General features: G+C 40.7%; 2 protein-coding genes across 3 annotated transcripts; one reads left to right on the top strand and one right to left on the bottom strand.

Annotated features, from left to right (window-relative positions):
- Positions 1-421: 421 nt before the first annotated feature.
- zgc:86896 (uncharacterized protein LOC415190 homolog) lies at positions 422-9,408 on the bottom strand. Of its 2 annotated transcripts, none has more exons than XM_044051309.1 (10): positions 9,262-9,408; positions 8,566-8,695; positions 6,650-6,754; positions 5,475-5,697; positions 5,135-5,242; positions 3,538-3,744; positions 3,157-3,232; positions 2,191-2,381; positions 928-1,018; positions 422-575 (listed from the first exon to the last, which is right to left on the bottom strand). In XM_044051309.1, the coding sequence occupies exons 2-10, from the start codon at positions 8,627-8,629 to the stop codon at positions 570-572; spliced, it is 1,071 nt and encodes a 356-aa protein (XP_043907244.1). In that variant the 5' UTR covers positions 8,630-8,695; positions 9,262-9,408; the 3' UTR covers positions 422-569. The 2 variants fall into 2 exon arrangements, with proteins under 2 accessions (XP_043907244.1, XP_043907243.1); XM_044051308.1 differs by having other exon boundaries at positions 8,566-8,698.
- Positions 9,409-10,228: 820 nt separating this feature from the next.
- LOC122785484 (cAMP-dependent protein kinase type I-alpha regulatory subunit-like) lies at positions 10,229-20,970 on the top strand. Its single transcript, XM_044051306.1, has 11 exons — positions 10,229-10,318; positions 12,920-13,107; positions 13,298-13,465; positions 13,970-14,061; positions 14,148-14,209; positions 14,316-14,362; positions 14,881-15,039; positions 15,125-15,185; positions 15,744-15,865; positions 16,255-16,336; positions 17,309-20,970. Exons 2-11 carry the CDS (start codon positions 12,934-12,936, stop codon positions 17,479-17,481), a joined length of 1,140 nt encoding a protein of 379 aa, XP_043907241.1. The 5' UTR covers positions 10,229-10,318; positions 12,920-12,933; the 3' UTR covers positions 17,482-20,970.
- Positions 20,971-22,118: the final 1,148 nt, after the last annotated feature.

Consider the following 22,118-nt stretch of genomic DNA (forward strand, 5'->3'; position numbering starts at 1 on the left):
TGCACTGACAGCTGCTGCACCAGTGCTGCTTAACTGTGAGAAGTTTGTGTTTGTGTTTAATCCTGTGACTTTACTCCAGTGTTTTAAAGATAAGGCTCATGTTAGACCAAGATTCACAACCCAGTGTTAACATGTTTTTATTTACAGTACATGGGTAACTGGGTATTTTGTGGGACTGGTAAACTTCACAGATTACTGGAAACATCTGTGCGGTACATGTCCTAAGCACCCTGGAGATGTCATCAGGCCCTGGGGCTTTGCCGAGCATGCACCTACAAACTTGTAGTTGCATGTCTCTCTCTGAAAAGGGTGCTACCTGGTGGTCAAAAGTTTGCAGGAATAACTCAGAATAACTCACAGATACCAACAGCATACATCAAATGTGTGAAAACAGTGATCAGACAACACAGAAATGCAAAGAGCACATTGAAGCAATCTTTATTTATGTGAAAGAGTCTTTATTCACAGACATCACACAGCACATACGCTGATGATGTTCAGTTCCACACACGTATTGGTTGACTGGCGGATGGATTCCTTATGTCTGCAATTCTCATATTCTTCTCACTTCAGTGCTGCAAAGTCAGAGCAGAAACAACAGTTGACATGGTTCTGCTGACCGCTCAGAGTCAGTAACAAAGGGAGCTGAACATTTGATCAGTACTTCTTCATCACCACAATATTCATGTGTTACTGGCTGTGCTGTCAATCATTTTGTAAAAAAAAAAAGGCAAATCTGGATGGAGACTGGATGACGCCGTTATATTAAAAATGGTACGGTATGGTTTGGAACGGCGAAGACAGCAAACGCAACGTAACAGACAACGATGGAGGACGTTCTGTTGTGGGTGGAGCTCCACCCTGACCACACCGTAAATGACCTCACATTCCAAGTAAGTCTTTATTTAATCAGAGTTTGACATGTACCTTGAATTCCCACAGGACCATGGCTCCATCCAGACCCACGCTGCTGTACTTGTCCACTTTATCTTTCTGCCCGGACACGATACGCAGCTGCCTGCAGGGACACGACGCACAAGCACAGACCAGCAGGTTCAATGAGTCGCCTGTGGTGTATTTAAAAGGAGGAGTGCAGCACATGATGAACATGGGCATGAATCTGGTACTGTTATGGATGTTTGGAAAGGTGGTGCCGTCCCTGATGGTCTTGTGGACTGTCCAGTTGCCACAGACAGTGTATATGTTTAGAAGTCTTTCTTAAAAGGTTATTGCTCCACCTGAACCAAGGACTTGAGCCCGGGACCCTCAGATTACAAGTCTGATGCTTTACCAGTATATCCATTCAGTCTGACAATGTGGGTCCCAAGAGGGTTTGTCCACGGTTTCCATGTGGGGCCCATGTAATGGAAACCAAATGGGACATGCATCATTTGTCCACTTCAAGTCCATGCCAACTTAGTGCCAGCTTGGGAAAAGGGAACGAGTGGGGGTGGGCTTGAAATGTGCAAACACAGGTGAGGCCATCATGGAAACTATTGAGCTGAATATGAGAGACTTCATACACAGTTGTATACTGTATTTGGCATTTTCTCAGCAGTTACAGGAGCAGGTAACAAACTATGGACAAAAGTGCAAAACTATCTAATTGTATGAAGTTTACACTGTTTAAAGATTTTGGGTCAATCAGGTGACATCTGAACTTTGACAAACAAAGTCTAAGCAGGTCATTTCCTATCAGACATTTCTGATAATCCTGAGATGAAGTATCATATTTGAGAGGCTTTGTTTTTGAGTTTCATGAGTTATTTCTTTATCACAAATGCCTTATGACAAAGTAAATAAAATAAACCAGAGGGATTGACGTCATATTTGCTGCAAATGAAATGCTCGGCAGAGTTGAGCTACATGCAAACATATTCCTGAGATAGTGTATATAAATATGGACACTGGTTTTACTAAGTGAGCCTTTGGTTTGCAGTGAATGTACCTGCACACAGGTTCAACCAGGTACAGCCACACTTAAATAAACATGCAGTTGCCCTTTAAACTTGGAGTCAGGATTGTTGGATAAATGTTTGTTGAGTGTTTTAGAATAGCCTCTTTGTCTCAATTGTCATTGTAATTATTTTGGGTGACTACTAACGCTGAAATTGAGACAACCATTGAACGACTGCTTTAAGTGAAAAGGTTTCTGGTGGATGTTGTGGAAACAGCAGGAGTGTCTCTTACGTGATGCTGTTCTGATGAAGGGTCTTCAACTCGTTGCTGTCTTCCTCAGTCGCTCTCTTGTCCAGGTTACGGAAGTGCTGCATGGCCGACATGCTGGTCTTAGACGTTTGTTTGGGGATGTCAAGCTTCTTCACAAACTCCAGACCTCCAGGACCTTTATAGGTGAACTGGTATGGGCAACAGTCATGACCCTGGCGTTGACACACAAACATAGAATTACACAATTAAAAATCATTACAGCTACAGGCAAGGTCATTAGCATACATGCATACACGTAGCATACATTAGCATACACGTTGGGCTGTGATGTGCTGTATGAAAGTGTGAGTGAATGGGTGAATGGCAGGAAAAGTGCTATATAAATACAGACCATTTTCCAAATAAAAGCATTTCATTCATGTTCTTCACCAAGACAAACTAGCTTTGGTGAACAGTGATTGGGTTTCGCTCTGCAGACACGTCTGGCAACGCTGGAGGTGAGCTCAAGGACGTCGAGCAGCTTTTGTATACATACAACATGGTATAGTGGAAAAGTGCTATTAGAGGTCAGGTGTGTAACTTTTTAATGAATGTGTTGGCTGCACTTGAATATATGACCCTTAAGTCTACACTGTGTAATTGTTGTAAATAAATAAAGTTTAAACCTGTAACTGGGGGGAAAGGGCCATGCTACGCCAAGGCCCTACGCCTTCAGACGTTTACGTGGTACATCAGCAGATGTAAATTTTAATGTTTCCCATTTTCAAATGTAGTTTGTTTTTATGTAAAGCACATTGAGTTGCCTTTGTGTATGAACTGTGCTATACAAATAAAGTTGCCTTGCCTTACTATGCAAACAAAGAAGAACAACATCCTTTCTGGTATGAAAAGGCCACTGCAGTTCCCTGACACCTGCCTCTCTACACCTGTGTGATCCCATCACATGACACGATTATTAAAAACATGCATAAAACAGGTCATAGTTACCGCAGCAACAATCTCAGTGGGGCTGACATAGAGGACACTCAACAGTGGCAGATGTTCAGTGGTCAGCTGGGTAACCCTGGAGAGACAAAGGTTACTTAGGAAATAAAGTATGATGTCGTCAAAGCTGATGATACGTAAAGACAGACGAGCGGGTCAAGAACAAGAGCAACTCTGCTTTTAAGTTCAGGTGATGGCGGGACGTTATCCCGTGTTTGCTGTTCACATTCACAGATTCATGTTCTCAACAGCAAGAGAACCTTCAGAGGTGAGGAGGTGGACGAAGGCCGCAACAGTTACATCAGAACTTCACCCCTCACTTCACCACATTCCAGTTGAGAAGTCGGAAACTCAAACACTATCTCGTAGAGCAGTAGAACTCACTCCTTCTTCTGGGCAGCGTCCGCCACAGTGATGCTGCTGTTGTGGGCCACCCATGCAAGCTGGTCTCCACTGGGGGAGAAGGAGACACTGTGCACCCAGCCCCCACAGTCCTTATGCTCCAGCAGCACCTCGCCAAAAGGCATCTTGGCCCCCCAGGCAGTGGGTCCAGGCTTGTCCTCAATGTCCTTAATGTAGGCAGAAAAGACCCTGAGACGCAAAGACATCTGTTAGACAGTAGTAGTGTTTGCATCATGGCATGGTTCGGTTTGGGACAGTACAGTACTGTTTGGAACGTTAAAGGCCCGGGTCAGGCTTGTGTTTCCACTGAGAACAGCTGACCTGACGACAGCGACACATGACGTTGTACCAGTGCAACAACACAACAGACAAAACAACAGAGAACACTGAAGGCAACACAACAGACAATACAACAGAGAACACTGAAGGCAACACAACAGACAATACAACAGAGAACACAACTGAGAACACAACAGACAACACAACAGAGAATACAACAGAAAACACAACAGACAATACAACAGAGAACACAACTGAGAACACAACAGACAATACAACAGAGAACACTGAAGGCAACACAACAGACAATACAACAGAGAACACTGAAGGCAACACAACAGACAATACAACAGAGAACACAACTGAGAACACAACAGACAACACAACAGACAATACAACAGAGAATACAACAGAAAACACAACAGACAATACAACAGAGAACACAACTGAGAACACAACAGACAAACACAGACAATACAACAGAGAACACTGAAGGCAACACAACAGACACACAACAGAGAACACAACAGACAATACAACAGAGAACACAACTGAGAACACAACAGACAACACAACAGACAATACAACAGAGAACACTGAAGGCAACACAACAGACAATACAACAGAGAACACAACAGACAATACAACAGAGAACACAACTGAGAACACAACACACAACACAACAGACAATACAACAGAGAACACAACAGACAATACAACAGAGAACACAACTGAGAACACAAACACAACAGACAATACAACAGAGAACACAACAGAGAACACAACAGACAACACAACAGACAACACAACTGAGAACACAACAGACAATACAACAGAGAACACAACTGAGAACACAACAGACAACACAACAGACAATACAACAGAGAAACAACAGAAACACAACAGACAAATACAACTGAGAACACAACAGACAATACAACAGTGAACACAACAGACAACACAACTGAGAACACAACAACAACAACAACAACTGAGAACACAACAGAGAACACAACAGACAACACAACAGACAACTGAGAACACAACAGAGAACACAGCTGAGAACACAACAGAGAACACAACAGACAACACAACTGAGAACACAACAGAGAACACAACAGACAACGCAACAGAGAACACAACTGAGAACACAACAGAGAACACAACAGACAACAGACTCCCCGATCACAGGGCAGGGTCATTTTGTTATTATTGTGAATGTAAATGTGCACTGACGTGTCTGTACTGTACCAAACTGAACCATTCTACACTCAGAGAGTCTTAGATCTGCCGGTCTCACCTGCAGTGAAGGTCTGCAGATCCAGCAGCCAGCAGGATGTTGTTGGGATGCCAGTCCAGACTCAGGACTGTGGAACGAATAAGCTTCTTGATGTGCTTACTCAGCCACCTGACGTGGAGAGAGACAGTGGTAAATGGATTTAAATGTGTTTGTGATGAATGAATCTAGGAAAACACTGTATATTAGGAAGAGGATGCCAAGGTCCAAGCTTTAGTAGATGTCTGGGATGGATCAGGGGGTAACAGACCCTCATCAGAACTTGCTGTGAGGCAACAGTGTTAGTCACATGTTCTACCATCAGTGCTACACTGGCGTGTAACTGGAACCTTGTTTTGCTCACCAGTCGTTTTCCTTCTCGAAGTAGCAGACAGAGATGAGACGAGCTCCGCTGCCCAGGGCGAACTTGTTCTCCAGCGGTGACCACTTCACACACGTGGCTGCACGGTTGATGCGCACCAGGACCAGGGTGGGCTTCCACACGCCATCCTTCAGAGTCCACACATAGGCATTACGGTCAGACGCACACGTAACAATGCGGTTGGTCTCTGGAGCCCAGTCAACACCTGGGAACAGAATTATGAGACTGTGTCAAAGGGTCCACGATGAAGGGCCCTTTCAGACCTGGTTTTAACATCACTGCCTATCACTGTTCTCACCTAAGGCAGCTGTTGGCTTCTCAAAGGAGAGTGACAGTACACTGGAAATACACTCAAATATCTACTGTTTATGCTTCGTATTAAAACTTAAAATATACTTATTACCTTTCATTTAAGATAATACCTACTTTATTTGCTTTTTAATGTTAAAGGAAGGATATTTACATTTTTTTACATATATGATTAGGTTTAAAATGAAAGATGTGTAAGATCAATATACTGGCCAGCACTAGTCACAGTCTGACCATACAGCTGTGTCTGCTGTCAGTGTGTGTGCTGTGACATTAATTAGGATTTTAACCATAAGAAGTAATACTGTCAGTGTCAATATTGTGGTGCTACAAATTATTATTATTATAACAAAAAAAACCCTGAAACGGCTGTCAGATGACGTCAGTTAATACCAGGTCTTATTCTCACTGTGTACAGCCATAATGATAGGTAAGCAAATTCTCTTCACTGAAAACCCACATGGTTAAAAACTCTTACAGTCAGACACATTAGATGAACAATGTTCAATTCACCAAAGTCAAAGTTGAACTTTGAGTCCAAAATTGTTCATGTCTATGGGAGAGTATAAGGAACACATGTAAAAATACTGAAAGAAAGAAATAAAACAGCATGGATTCTGAGACAAAAGTCAGAATTCTGTCTATTTTTCTAGAAATCTGTTTTTTTAGTCTCAGAATTCATGCTGTTTTATTTTATTCATTTTTTCACATGTGGCCCTAATAGTCTTCCGTACATTTGTGACGTTTCAGTTGAATAAATGAAAGGAGTTGCTGAGTAACTACACATCTTTCTGTCTTGCTGCTCAGGATAAGTCATGTCAGACACTGTTGGTTATGAGATGCAGTACCTGTGATTCGTCCACTGTGCTCGTTGAGCTCATGGATCTTGACCCAGTCTTTGCCTTTTTTCTCATAGATGTTCACCACGTTGTTGTTAGGACTCACTGCAATCTCTGTGGAGACATGTTTCAGTTCAAGTTTCAGTTAAAGAGTCTTCATTGACAGGAACAGTAAAACACTCATGTCCTTATAAAACCCCATCACGTCCTGTGCTCAGCATGGACGACACAATACTTATAAATCCTGAGAGTGAGAGGGCGTGCATGTTCAGACAATCATTTTGTTTTCTAAAATTGAGCTTGTCTTCATCGCTCTAACATACCTGGATAATGTGATTCATAATCCAGTTACTCCTGCATGTATATGCTTAGTCGGACTAGAGTCGGACTAGAGTCGGACTTGACTTTCTGCACATGCACCAAAATGTCCTCCCTGTGCTTTGACCCGGAAGTTGAAGAAGACGAAATCATGTGGTGGCCACGCCTTTCTTCAGACGACACAGCAACCACAACCAACAGTCTGTATCACGACTAACATCAGGACCAAACCTCAACCATCCCTTTTCCTAGCTTGTCAAGGAACTACGGTGGCCTTCGCATGCCAGAAAGGACGGTGTTTCTTCTTCATTTATGTAGTAAGTGAAATACTGAGTCTGGATTGTCCGCCTCCGTAAAGCCAAGTACATATTAAAGGTTTATTCAAACATTTTTTCTTATGATAACGTGATTATACATTTACACAAACACATTTCTGCCAATAAACCCTCCACACTGTTACACACTGGACCTTTAAACTACTAGATATTTGCTTTTAAAATGGACTTCATAATGGAGTGATGTTTATACATATTTATTGATTTTCTTATCTCTCTTAGACAACTGTTTATTTCCTTTCTTTTGTACTTTCTTTTGTGTGTTAAGCAATTTGTTTGAATGTATCTTACTTGATTTTTATTATTTTACTGTCAGATACCCTGATGGCAATGGGCTTTGTGCAACCAAAGTACAGCTGGTTGCATTAAAGCTCTTTGTGCCCACTTCCTGTATTGATAATCAGATTCCCCGCCATCCTCCAGGCAACATTAATGCAATTAGAGGAGGGAGACGATGTATCAGCAGGCTGTGTTGCAACTGTAGCTTGTGTTAAAGCTTGTGTGAGTCTCATTCACAGTCGGTTAAATATGACTTTCGATCAGAACTTAGATGTTTTCCATGACTGCTTAAAAATGTAGTGTACATGGCTGAATTTAAGTGTGAAATATAGACTTTTATTCAAACCCCTAAAAACTTAAAAGCTAACTTAAGAGACTGTGTCAGGCCTCAATCAGCGCCAAATCCAAAACCCACAACAGAACCAAGCTCACTGTGAAACAGACAGAAATGAAACTGAATTCAGAAGTCGACTATGGTCATACGGCCCAATACCATTCATCATTATTACCTCCCTTATCGAAGCAGACTTGATACGATTCAACAAATCTGAGTCATAAAAAAACAGCTGTCACCTTGTTTATTTGCCTGCAGCCAATCAGAGACATGTTGGAATATCAGTAGACCAGTTTATGGTATGTACAATAGACTGTGAACATGTTTTGTTCTGGCTAGCATGGCTACACAACATGCTAAGTTAGCTTTATGACTGTTGTAACATAAGTTTGTTTGGATAAATATATATATATGTATACATATATACATACATGTATGTATATATATATATATATATATATATATATATATATATATATATATATATATATATATATATATATATATATATACATACCTCATTTACATTTTGCTAAATGATTATTATGCGATTATTGCTCAATAACACCTAAAGAAACACTGTACACACAAGGTTGTGAATAAAAAGTGGTATTGAGCTGTTCCAAGCTTGTACTCAGGCAGGTGAGCAGGTCACTTACGGGTCCTGTCTTTGTTCCAGGAATGACAGGAGAGTGGCTCCAGGCCGAAACTGTGGAGCGACATGTCTGAACAGGGGCAGAGGAGGCTGCTGGAATGCGGCTGTGGTGTCGGCTGCTGTGGAGAGATGTGCTGCTACAGGTCAGGGATGAGACAGGAGACAAAGACAGGGAGGCATTTTGTTAAAAATCAAGACTTCACACACAACTCTTAAACGTGGGTGAATGTGCGGACTACAGGCACATATTGTTTGCTGAGTGAGTAATGACTGAGGGCTAACGACACCTCTTATCAGCTGAGGTGCACGACATGCAAACATGCTTTAACTGTGACGTCGGTAGTTCTCTCACCCTTCTAACAGGTAACTGAACTTGTCCTAATCACCCAAACCTTTAAGTCATTATATGTCACTTTGACATTATAGTCATAATGCAGAAGAGTTACTGCCTAATAAATAAGTACTTCCTCAGACTGGTACACAGAAATACACTCCCAACATTCCTTTTGTTGGAGTATTTGGCTCTGCCCCTTCTACGCCTTCTTACACAAACAATAAAGCATTGAGAAACTGATGAGATGCAACAAACACTAGATTAGACAGAATGAATGCTTGTAATGGAGTAATAGACTCCATTACAAGTGCAGCAGATGGAAAGACAAAAACCAGTTTGACCTGCTATCAGAGCCTAAACTCTTACCTTTGCCGTGTGTGATGTAGTTATGTGGCGTTGTTGTGGTTGCTGGTGGTGGTTGAAGGTGCAGTGCTGTTGTATTCGTGGACTCTGGGCAGTCGACACGAATGGAGCTGTGCAGTCTGCACTTTGTGAAGGAAGTGACTGTTGTATGACTGAAGGCAGGGAAAGAGAGGTGGGTGTGTCTGCCCCCGAGCTGTTGAGCAACCATCTCGTCTGTTGTGATAAACCCAAGCCTGTCTCTCTCAGGTTGGTATGCCACCAGTTAGTCTTCATGCAAAGATACAACCTCCTCCATTTATAGCCTTGTTTCCTCATTTTGTTTTTTAAATATTAATTTTAACAGTTAATATTCTGGTTTCTGTCTAAATTACATTAACCGTTTGCTTTCTACTGATTCATGGTGATATAAAATATGTGGTGTCGTATAAACACATGAGGGTTGGGCACTTTGTGTGCAGGACAAAAAATATACCAGGGTATGTGATGGAGTGAAGCTGAATAATTTTGACCAGAGTGTATAGAAAATTAAACAAAAAACAAATAAAAAACAGAAATAATAATTATTACTCATCTTATCTCTCGTGCCATCGGATAATGAGATAACAAATGATCTCACTGGGAATAAAATCTGCCTCCTACATTCTATATATATATATATATATATATATATATATACATATATATATATATATATATATATGTATATATATATATATATATACATGTATGTCATTTTTTCAGTTCCTCAGTCGTTTGTATTTTTGCTTTTATTGTGAAAGAGCTCTCCGTGATGGACTGGCGAACTGTCCAGGGTGTACCCCGCCTATCGCCCTATGTCAGGTGAGATTGGCACCCCCCGCGACCTTCATGTGGAGGATAAAGTGTAGAAAATGGATGGATGTTTTATTTATCTTACCAGAGTGTAGAGTTTCTCAGTCTTGTTTGTATTTCCTTTTTTGTGGGGATGCTTTTATTGTGAAAGACATGAGTCGGAAGCGGAGTATCTGTGCTGTGAAGAAGTAAAAGTAGAAAGAGGACGACGCTTTTGTTTTTGTACACGGTGAGTTTTTTATTGGACTTCTCAAAGCGTAGGGTTTATCGTTGCATATTCGTACGTTAGTTTAACGCTTTCCACTTGTATTCTCGCCATGTTCGCTGCTTTTCCTCTATGTTTAGAGACGATACTGTGGATGGCTACCAGCGCTAAGCTAATCCAAGTGCATTTTGCTTTCCATATGGCTAACGTTATGCATACCGTGTTTTTAATGACATCATTTTGTTGTGTTGTGATTAAAACAGGCTGGAGTTTCATTTTGCTCTCAAGTAACGGTCAGCTTTAGCTGTCGCACCCGTTAACTAGGTCATGTTAGCAGTGAGTAACATGACTAATAAGCTAACGTGCGCAGCACTGAAGCATCCTGCACTGTTGTTTACTTGTGTGGCAGCAAGTTGGCGAGGTAACTGCTTAGTATACTCATACTGAGTTTTACTGATGGAAACTGGGCCTTTAAAATATGTGACGCCCTTATAACAACAGTGTTGAAGTTGGGGGAGGGCAAACAGTCTGTGACTTTAGTGGAATGGGTCTTTGCTGATGTTGCCAGCCATCTTGTGTGGGCGGCTAGCATGAACTGTGTACAGTTAAGGGAGCTTGGCTCCCACAGTCCTTTGTGTACTCTGGTCAACCCGTGCCAGATCTCACTGGGTCTCTGCAGTGCAGCTGGTGAACCACTCCGCTGCAGTAGAAGAGAATGCTCCCTATTGTGCTCTTGTTAAACTTCCCTAAAAGATGAGAATTTGGCTTTTTTGGAGGGGGGTGGTGGGTGGTGTTTTCCTGGTTCACAATATTTGGTGAGCTTCAGGACCAGCTTACATCACTGTTATCTGTCCCACTATGTTGGTGCTGTCACTGCACGTCAGTGTCATGTTGGGTGTAAATAACATGGTGCCTCTGTGTACATGGTTAGAGTGAGGCCTTATCCACACACCACTAACAGGACTTTCCCTAAACAAACTTTTTCTTTGTCTTTTTAGAAAGTTTTCTGTAAACGCAAGAAATGTCTTCATCCCCACGAAACCTCCAAAGACTAAACATTTATGAAGTTTACATGCATAGTGTAATCGAGCTAAGGCCGCAGTCCGACTAAGACTGGCAATTGCAGAACTTGCCGCGTCCGAGTATACATGTGGAGGAGAAGATTGATTTATTGCCTGTGTATGTTTTGACTCCACTTCCATAGGTGGCACTGTATCTCTCTATAATATAGTGTGTATTGAATCAGTTTCCTGTTGACCTTTACGCAGAAAAAAGGGCAAATGGTGAAGCATAATCAGACTGTGACTCACATTTTCCAGGTATGTTAGTCCGATTAAGACTGGCCATTTGGACAAACCTTTTTACACGATATTAAGAAAACCATATTATTGTCTTGGTCTGACTAAAATTAAATTTTTAACATGCATGTTAATGCACTGTTTTACATATGCCAGGCCTGTAAATGATGCTGTAATGCTGCTACACCAAAAACAGAGAAGAGGACATTGAGCATGCACTCAAGGAAAGGGAATAAACGTTACCATGAAGAGAAAGGACCAAACAATCTCCAAATACTAGAGAAGGAAGATGACAGTGACGTAGATAAGTGTCAGTGAATGCTATTGCAAGAGAGAAGTGGGATAATGACACAATCGTAATTCTAATGTAGTGTATTGGTTGTCCACGTGAAAATGCAAGGGGAGAGTTTTGAGATTTCCCCACTCTGGGACCCAAAAAATAGCTTGAAGCTGATACATTAAATAAAACATTGGCGGGCTCATCCTTAACATTAACACATGTGTATGGCCTCTGAATCCCTTTCGCCCAACTATATACTGAACTGTGATGTACCAGGGATCCCTACTCTTTATTAATCTTTACACGCTGCCTCATGATGCTATGCTGACACTTTTCATTCCTGGTCTCTTGATGACCCAGTGCCTCAACAGAGAATTTTCTTCTTCAACCCAGAGAGACCAAGTTAATGCAAAATTGCCGGAGCTGGCTTTTAATTCAAGTGACCATGTTGAAAATTCAAATCTGAGACATTTTGACTTACCTGTACAATTGATTATGCTGTTCTTTCTGTATTGTGCATGTCACCAACCTTAAATGTATCTATGCCTATATGTTGACGAAGACTAGAAAGAGAGCATGCATAACACCAAAGTTGAGGTCTCTGTACTGGCTACTGGGGTGCTTTAAAATCAATTCTGAAATCCTTTTTTAAATCTCCAAATAGACTAGACTAGACTCTTTCTGATTTCCTTTTACCCTATCAGCCCTAGAGAACCCTCAGGTCTGATTATAGTCAACTCATGATCCCAAAAATGGTGGCTGTGTTTCCTATTCCGCATAGAACCAGAGCACTATATCCACTTTTTATGTATGGTCCATGGCAATGTCTTACAAATATTAAAGGGATTTGGATTGCAGTTCAAGTAAAATTGGTTATATGAATACATCATGTGGGTACTTTTACTGCTTTTTTAAATGTTAAAACTATTACAGTGACTTTTGTTTCATTTTATTTTACTCATAAATCAAGGAACAAAAATGATTGACAGCACAAGAAGCTGAAAAACTTCTTCCCCAGTTCATCAGTGTGATTTCCTCTCTTTTAAGGTCCAAAGACAAAGATGGCATCAAGCGGTACGAGCGGTGCGGAAGAGCGGAGCCTCCTCGAGTGTGAGCAGTATGTTCAGAAGCACAACATCCAGCAGCTGCTCAAGGACTGCATCATCCAGCTGTGCACGTCCCGGCCTGAGCGGCCCATGGCTTTCCTCAGAGAACACTTTGAAAGGCTGGAGAAGGTGAGTGCAAACGCTCTCTTATGACTTCATACTGTCATTCATTTCAGTGCCAGTTGGGCTGGTATTTATTGGCAATTGAATGAATCACTTTTATACCATATTACATCACGTTATTATGAAAATAATTGTTACTTGTAGCCCTAATATGAAGAGTGACACAGGTGTGTTGTTGGTATCTGTCGTCAAACAGGAGGAGGCTAAGAAGATGGCTTCACAGCAGAAGTCCAGCTCATGGTCAGACTCCCGCGAGGATGAAGTTTCTCCCCCGATGAACCCTGTGGTGAGGGGTCGGAACCGCAGAGGAGCCATCAGTGCTGAGGTGTACACTGAGGAAGATGCCGCCTCCTACGTCAGAAAGGTCAGTGGTGTCTTAAATGTACAGTAAATGGCTTCAGTATGGCAACTGCAGACGTTCTACTACCACTGATGACACTCTCATGGGCCAATGTTATGTAACCTTCACCTTGTAATCCATCTTAATATGAGAGGGTGAGTCATGGTTTCTTTTATTATATGATTAAAAAAGTTATTTCAAGATTTATTGCCATCATTTTTACTGAATAGCAGTCGTAATGTGTTGTTATTAGGAATACAGTTGTTTTAGACTGTTAGAAGAATTAAACAGTCCACAACATGACTCTTTGTAATTTTCATTTACATTTTTACACTATGAACATAGTGAAGCATGCAGTACATAGGGTTTTTGGATCATAACAGATTTTACATTTTTATCTGTCCGATATTCAATCCAGTAATTTTGACCAGCATCATCCAAACAACTTCTGACTAATTACTCTTTATGTGGCTGAGTTTATGAAGATGTTCTGCAGAAGATGACTCTTAAAAGTGCTTTTTTTTTTAGGTTGTTCCTAAAGACTACAAGAGCATGGCAGCTCTGGCCAAAGCCATGGAGAAGAATGTGCTGTTTGCCCATTTGGATGACAACGAGAGAAGGTAATGATAATACTCGCATGAAAATGGTTAAGAATTCCCCAGAAAGTCTCAGGTCATCAGCTAATTTCCCTTTAATACCTTTCCAGTGACATTTTTGACGCAATGTTTTCTGTCAACTACATTGCTGGAGAAACAGTCATTCAACAAGGTGAGTTTAACACCATGTTTCATGAAGACGGTCACGTTTCTCTGCTGTTCATTCATTCATTCATTCATTCATTCATTCATGGAACTCATAACTGCTCCTGTTATAGGTGATGAGGGTGACAACTTCTACGTCATCGACCAGGGAGAGATGGATGTAAGATCTCTCGTCTTTTTTTATCGTAAACCTAAACTCCAGAAAACACCTGCCAGTGTTTATTAAGAATGAAAGTTGAATTTATCACTCACAGTTAAGCTACACATGCTTTACTGGTTATAGAAACATTAAAACACAAGTAACAAGTATGCAGCCATTAATAATTATATTCTTCTTGCAGTAAAAGCTTACATTGAGAAACACAAAGAACTGAAATAAAAAAGTCAACATTTGCTGACATGTTTTTAGATAATGTCCTGTTTATTGTTGTTTAGTGTAGTAAATGACTTTTTCTTATTGGAAAGTGAAAATTGTGTCATTTTGTAAACCGCTCATTCCTGAAGTCTGTCCTTGTGTCTCTGCCATGTTTTCATGGAGAACGAGGCCTCCATCTATAAGAGAGGTTCTTAAAAACCCTGAACTATCCCTTTAATAAATAACTGCTGTCACCTGAAAGACATTTTCTGGATGTCATTAGTAAACCAGGCTAAGAGCAGCACCTCTGTGGCTTCTTGCAGGTGTATGTAAACAGTGAGTTGGTGACCAGTATTGGTGAGGGAGGCAGTTTTGGAGAGCTGGCTCTCATCTATGGGACTCCCCGTGCAGCCTCAGTCCAGGCCAAGTCCGATGTCAAGCTGTGGGGCATCGACAGAGACAGTTACAGGAGGATACTGATGGTGAGCTGTGCCTTTACCTCCACTCTGCAGAGAAAGAATGAGGTTGTTTTAGATGTAGAAGTAATGACCATCATTTTCCTTACAGGGCAGCACTTTGAGAAAGCGCAAGATGTATGAGGAGTTCCTCAGCAAGGTGTCCATTTTAGGTGAGTGTTTGGGCTTTTCTGTGCTTCTTCTCTGTGTTGTCTGGGGTGCAAAATTCCAGGGATTTAAAAAGAATTAATGGGAATAAACAGGACATTTTCATTATGTGGTGGAAATACAGTTGAATATCAATGCTATTCCTCAATCACAGACACAGAGCACACTACTTACTGCAGGGCTATTGAGGCCACGCCCCCTGCATTCTTCCATCACATGATTTGTACAAACCTGAGCCATTAAAGTCACACATTGGAGCCCAAGGACTAAATAAAGTTTTGATGATACATGGTAGATATTTGATCTATGGTGTTCAAGTTTAACTTAAGAGCTATTAAATCAAAATGTATTTACTGTAGCCAACCAGCTGGTAAACCAGACATGCTAAACGTTAGCTAGCTAGCACCATTTCTCTGTCCGTCTGTCAAAATGTTTATATTTGTGTCTGACACACTTTCTTTCACTTATCCAATATCTCCAGTTCATTCTCATCGTGGTCATTTTCCACCCTTTTCAACCCTGCGACCAAGTGAATGTGTTAACTATGTGTCGTTCCTGAGCAGAGTCTCTGGATAAGTGGGAGCGTCTGACCGTGGCCGACGCCTTGGAGACGGTGCAATTTCAAGATGGTCAGAAGATTGTGGTGCAGGGAGAGCCTGGGGACGAGTTCTTCATCATCCTGGAGGTACAGAGAACCTGTTTACTGTTGCTGTTTGTCCCAAACCGGTCAGTGCAGGATGTTTTGTTGGACGTAGCATTCACTGCTGTAATACCAACTGTCAACCTGTGACATTTAGCTTTAGCCTCAAATAAAACTCCTTTATTCTACCCTGAAAGTTTGAGGATATAAAGCTCATAAAGCCACCATTACAGGTCTGATAAGTATTAACAATTATTTTGGTTGGTTTGTGAACGTAGCACAGATGAGATTAGCTTGACAAATAGATGATGGACATCTAGAGAAACATGATGTGAAGTCCTCACATCATGCAGCAGCAGATGTTTCTAAGGAAGCTGTAATGCACAATTATTCCAGAGCTGTTGACGTTTAAGATGTCTGTGTCGTGTCATCAGGGGACAGCAGCCGTGCTTCAGAGGCGGTCGGAGGATGAAGAGTTTGTGGAGGTTGGAAGACTCGGACCATCAGACTACTTTGGTAAGTCGAACACAAAGTGTAACAACTGTGAAACCGTGCTTTGAATGTGTGCTCACTGTGTGTTCTGTATTTATACTGCTGCTGCAGTATATTCTGGTCTACGTCAATTCTGGTCAAACATAAACAGACTTTGGAACGTTTAGCTCTTTTCATTGTGACTCAGTTAAACTCACAGTGTTCTGACTTAAAACAACTAAAAGGAGGATTAATAAAGTATTTATATATCTGCTTTTTCTGTGGTGAAAAGGCCTAAAATCCTGCTAGTCAGCTAAGCCAACTCTGCATTTTCTCATGAGTGAATGTCATGAGATTTCGTCTTGTTGGGCTGCCTTCATATGATGTGAAACATGTTTTACATGTTCTGGAGAAACCAACTGTTTTGGTTGTGACTCAAAAGGTCAAAGTTTGCCTTGTTCAAAGCTGAAATCTTTCAGATTTTCATGCTTCTGCGTGGTTGTTTTTCGTCTACTGCTGATCATGTGTGGATAGTCATTTCAATATTTATATTATATGAGCTGTGTTTGAGCAGAGAGAATGTCATCCAAACACAGAGACACTCCCTGAGGCTGAGATGCTTCTCTGTCTATATGCACAATGCTGTTTTCCTGTGCTTTAGCAGATGTGTGGATTATGTGGCTACAACAATCAGAAATGAATGCATTGAAACACCTTCTGTTTTAAAGTTTGCAGCTTCACTTACAAACCTCAAACTCCACTGTTACTGTACTCACTGACACACTCGAATATTAAAATTGTAATTTGAATGCATGATTTGGACTAACAAAAATGCATATGAAATGCCATATAATATAATAGTAATGATCATTTGAAGCTGCTGTACTTGAGCTGGAAAGACAAAATGATGAAATACAAAATGATGAACCCTAAAAATGAGGTTAGAAAATAACAGTAGAAATATGAGTAATAATGAATGTAGTATTTTACAGTCGTGATCCTCCCTGTGTCTTCCAGGTGAGATTGCCTTGCTCATGAACCGGCCCCGCGCTGCTACCGTCGCAGCCTGTGGACCCTTGAAGTGTGTGAAACTGGACCGGCCCAGGTTCGAGCGAGTCCTGGGCCCCTGCTCTGACATCCTGAAGAGAAACATCGAGCAGTACAACAGCTTCGTGTCCCTCTCCGTCTGAGCTCCGATCCGTCTCCTGCAGAGTCTGCTTCACATGTAAACCACACCCACACCATCACTTCTTCTGCTGTTTATGTCCTATTTTATGTTGGGGTTTTTTTTTTATGTGTGTACTCAGAGGCCTGAGAGAGGACACAGGTGAGTGTTACTGATTGACCTGAAGCTAAAATCCCAATACTGAACAGGTGTTTGCATACAGGTGGAAACAGAACAATGGAATAAAGTGTTTGCCTGATTCATTTGAATAAGAGTGAACACAGCCAAAGCAATGAGAGAGAACGCTTGTGTTTGTGTCAGATAAACGCTTTAGACTGTGATGGTGTTAACGATGATCACATGTAACCTAATTGGTTTTATAGCATCAAGTTAAAACACTTTAGTGGGAATGAGACAATACTGATTCAGATTAGGGCTGCAACACTTCATCACTTATTAATCGATTACTAAATTCATTGTCAACTCATTTAATAACCGATGAATTAGTGAGTGGTTGCAGCATGAAGACCCTGCTTCCATCCCCGGCAGGAACAAGGGTCTTTCTGCATGGAGATAGCATGTTCTCCCCGTGTGTGTGTGGGTTTTCTCCGGGTCCTCCCACACTGCAAAAACATGCAATATGCAAAAGTTGTTTGTTTAATTTGATAATTGAAAAAACCAAAAATGTTCATGTATGCAAACATAAACGCTGTGTCCTCCTTCAGTCTCTCACTGGAAATATAAAGATTTTCCACAGTCCACAGCATGATGATCTTTTCCCTCAGTGGTTATATAACTCGCGTGCATCATAATAGCTGTTCTTTAGCTCTGATGATCACCAGGGAACCTTTGTTTTTAAGCTTTGTTTGGGCTGCTGCTCTTTCCCTTTCATCCACACCAGCAGATGGCAGTGTTGGTCAGTTGGAGGCCACAGTGGCCCTGGCTGCAGTAACTCAGAAGCATCGCCTGCAACATTTTCCATCATTCTGTCAGAGCTGTGGTGATCCTCTTGACATCAGGTCAAAAATATTATCTATTACATTTTATTTATGACCAAACACCAGCAGATCTGATGTCATTCCAGACAGACGGACGACTCGTGATAACATGCTACACCCACATTCAGGGTATGTTAGCATGCTGTCATTAGCGATTAGCTCAAAGTATTGCTGTGCCTACGTCTGCAGCCTCTGTGGCTGTTTACACTTCACAGTCCTGGTTTGTTTGTTTATTGGTTTTTATGTATTTATAAAAATCCGTTGTGCTGTTGTACTTTTTGAACACTGTGATTCTCATTCCTGTTTGTTAGCGCACACACACGCACAAACACACACACACATCCACAGTCATATTTCACTCGCATTTATCCGCAGAGGTCTTAAGCTTACTCAAGCTTTTATTTCAGTTTGATGCTTCATGGTCTGCCATGTCTGTACTTCTTGTTTTGTCTCAGCCGGGTTTTCTAGAAGAATGTTGAACATTCTGGTCCCGAAAATAAATGTTTGAATTTGGCAAATTGTTTCATATCAACATAACAATTAGAATCTCAACAAATTGAAATTATTTCCAAGTATTTGAAGAAATACTTGGAGCTCGAGGTGCAACAGATGACAGTATTATGAGGAGCATACAGCCTCTGCACTGTATGGTTTTAATGGAGAGGATTTCTTGATGTTAGGAGTAAGGCCATGATCCTTTCTTAGCCCGAACCTGGTGCTTTTTCTACCTAAAACATCATCACCATCATTTCAGCCAAACAGCATCAGGTTGAGAAGCACGTCTGTAACAAACATGTAAATAACATCATTGTGGTTCAGAATGGTACAATGGCAACATCATGTATTTTAGTGGTTTCTTTTATCTTAGTTTTCTTTCTGCTCTGTGTAAAACCTCATGTTAACTTTTCTGTCTGCATATGTAAATCTCTTCAACACAACGATATATATGACAAATGACTATATTTTTTGCACATTTTGTGATGTACAATATTATAGAATCAGAAATGAAAAAAAAGTTTTTATGCTGTTAAATATGATATTGAGTGTAGTTGTGATCGTTTCAAAGGAACAGCAGTCAGTACGTCTGTATATTCTGAGGTCATTCGTCTTAAGTGTGTTCCAGTTTAAAACACAACTTTTCAAATCCCATATTTGGTTGTTATTTTTTTTCGAGCATGTTTATCAAGTCCATTTGATAAATATGTGGTGTTTTATACGTAAACACCACAGCAACATGTGCACAGACGCACAATTGTGCGACTAATTAAATTGGATCCGAGGTCAGGCAGCGCTAATACCGTTGATGTTCTGAGCAGCCATTTTGATTTGAAAACTCTGGGCATGAGCATTTCATTAGTTCTTGAAAATTCCAGAAATGAACGACCTCTTAATACAACTGGAACACGCCGTTAGTCCCGTGTACGGTTCATGTGCCTGCTGAACACGCAGCCATGTCTCTGGTTTGGTTTGTCTCGTTAGACTTGAGAACCACAGAGGACGAAGAGAGAGTCAAACCTTAGGTTCACTGTCGCTCATGTTTGTCTCCGTTCTCTTCCATCATGGTCGTCCCTGTTTTACTGCCATCAACCAATTTAAGTGTTAAATATGGAATATAAATAAGCTTGTGCTTCCCAAACCCGTTTGAGCTCAGATGTATGTGTATGCAGTATGTTTGTTTGGTAACATGCAGAAAATGAAGCTTTAATGATTTCTTTAGCGTCAGTTGTCACAGATGTGGCCGTACGTTAGCTCGTCATGTTTTATATCAGGATTTGTGTCACTTTTAAAGGTTTGGGAAACTCAGAGTACAGTAGTTTGATGCTGTTGAAATGTATGAATATTGCAAATCAAAGTTGGTGTTCATGTTAAAAAAAAATCTAATTTGGATTCTTTTAGTTTTCTTACTGTGCGACTCGCCTCGGTTTAGTTAGCTTTCCCATCTCTTCATAGCACCGCCTCAACATGGGCGGGGTTGTCATAGCACGGCTGCGTTAAACTGCTGTGACTCCTCCGTTACATATTGAGATTTTAGACATTTCCTTTAAATGTTGGAGATTAATGCTTTTTCACTGATCTACAGTTCAGCATAATTCACTTTGAGTGACAGACAGACAGACAGACGTTAGGGAATCTCGTGCTGATTCATTTTCGAGGCAAAGTTTTAACCAAAGTTTTTGAGCGAATCATTTAAAAAGGCTACATTTGCATCTGTGCATTGACTCAGCAGATGTTCACCTGTCTGTCCTGTTGAAACTCCCCTGTCCAAACACATTCTCCACAGATTTGACTTTGAATCCTACTGTACATACACAACGCTGTTGTTTTTGAGTGTGCTGTATTTGACGTGTGCACATACACGCAGTGTTTGTCACTGACTGTGACTCGTGTGTCACACCTGCTGTGGGTTGTCTTTTCTACACTTTTTATGCTTTTTTCCACAGGTTGTGCTTTAAATTTTAATGTGTCGGATTCTCTCCTTCCAGAACATTCAAGCAATAAACAGATCAGTGTTTTCATTGTGTGTTCGTTTATGTTTTCCTAAAATTAAAAAAATGCTAAAATGTATCCTCATATAAAAAATCAAAGGTTTATTCTGAGGTAACAAATGTGAATATTGGACCTTTAAAAAGAAACTATTGTGATATGAATCTTCATGAGCAAATGTGATACATAATGTATCATTTTGAGTTGATGAATCATTTATACGTGAGATTTAACCTTGAACCTTGAACTGAAGCCCCCCCAGATCATGGCCCCGCCCCCTCAGGCTGCTGACATAGACTCACACAGGACACTGTTTCCTCTTGATATCAGTGCTGGTCAGGAGATAAGGACACTTTGTGTCCACAGCTCTTTGTCTTTCTGTTATGACAGCAAATATTAAATGTGCAATATCATCCTAAATGTTTTAATTGCAACATCATGATGGATTATGAAGATATCATTTAAAATTTCTACTTGCTAAACAGTTCATTTTTCCCAAACCTTTCTTCAAAGATTCCACTTTCTTTCCTGGATCCTGCCGAGAAAAACCTGAACTATCCTTTTATCGTGGTTCAATTTGTAGTCGGAACTGAGAATTTTCAAAGTCCTGCGATGATAGTGGAAAAGTGGTTTTAGTTTCACAGTAACTGAGCAGTGGATACCTTTGGGTCAGAGCACAGCACAACTTACTTGTTTTTCTTCACTCAACTTTTCCTCCAGTCACGTGACCCCAAAGTTCTCGCTCAGCTGAGAATTAAGACCATAAAAAAGTGTCATAATTATGAGATAAAACGTCATAATTATGAGATAAATGTTGTCATTATTACTTTTTGTCTCTTAATCTTTATTCAACTTACTTTGAGGATATAATTATTATCAAGGCTAAGTGTTACCTCTTCTCAGTTGAAACACAACCTAACTGCAGCTTTACTATTCCAAACCAAAGTGTCCCATGATGCTACAGAGTGAAGAAAACATCTTGGCAGCACTCTCATGTATATGTGTACCTTTAATTGTGATTTATTATTATCATTTTATAAACGTGTGTGCATGTTATGACCCCAGTTTCGTGACTGCTTTTAAATATTTTAAAATGCTGCCTTTTATTTTAATGTTGGAATAAACATGTGAGGTGAAGTCCCTTCACAAACTCTCCGTAATCTTCCCTGGAATGTTTTTT

The sequence above is a fragment of the Solea senegalensis genome, linkage group LG19, assembly GCF_019176455.1.
Source record: "Solea senegalensis isolate Sse05_10M linkage group LG19, IFAPA_SoseM_1, whole genome shotgun sequence".
NCBI classification, from domain to species: Eukaryota; Metazoa; Chordata; class Actinopteri; order Pleuronectiformes; family Soleidae; genus Solea; species Solea senegalensis.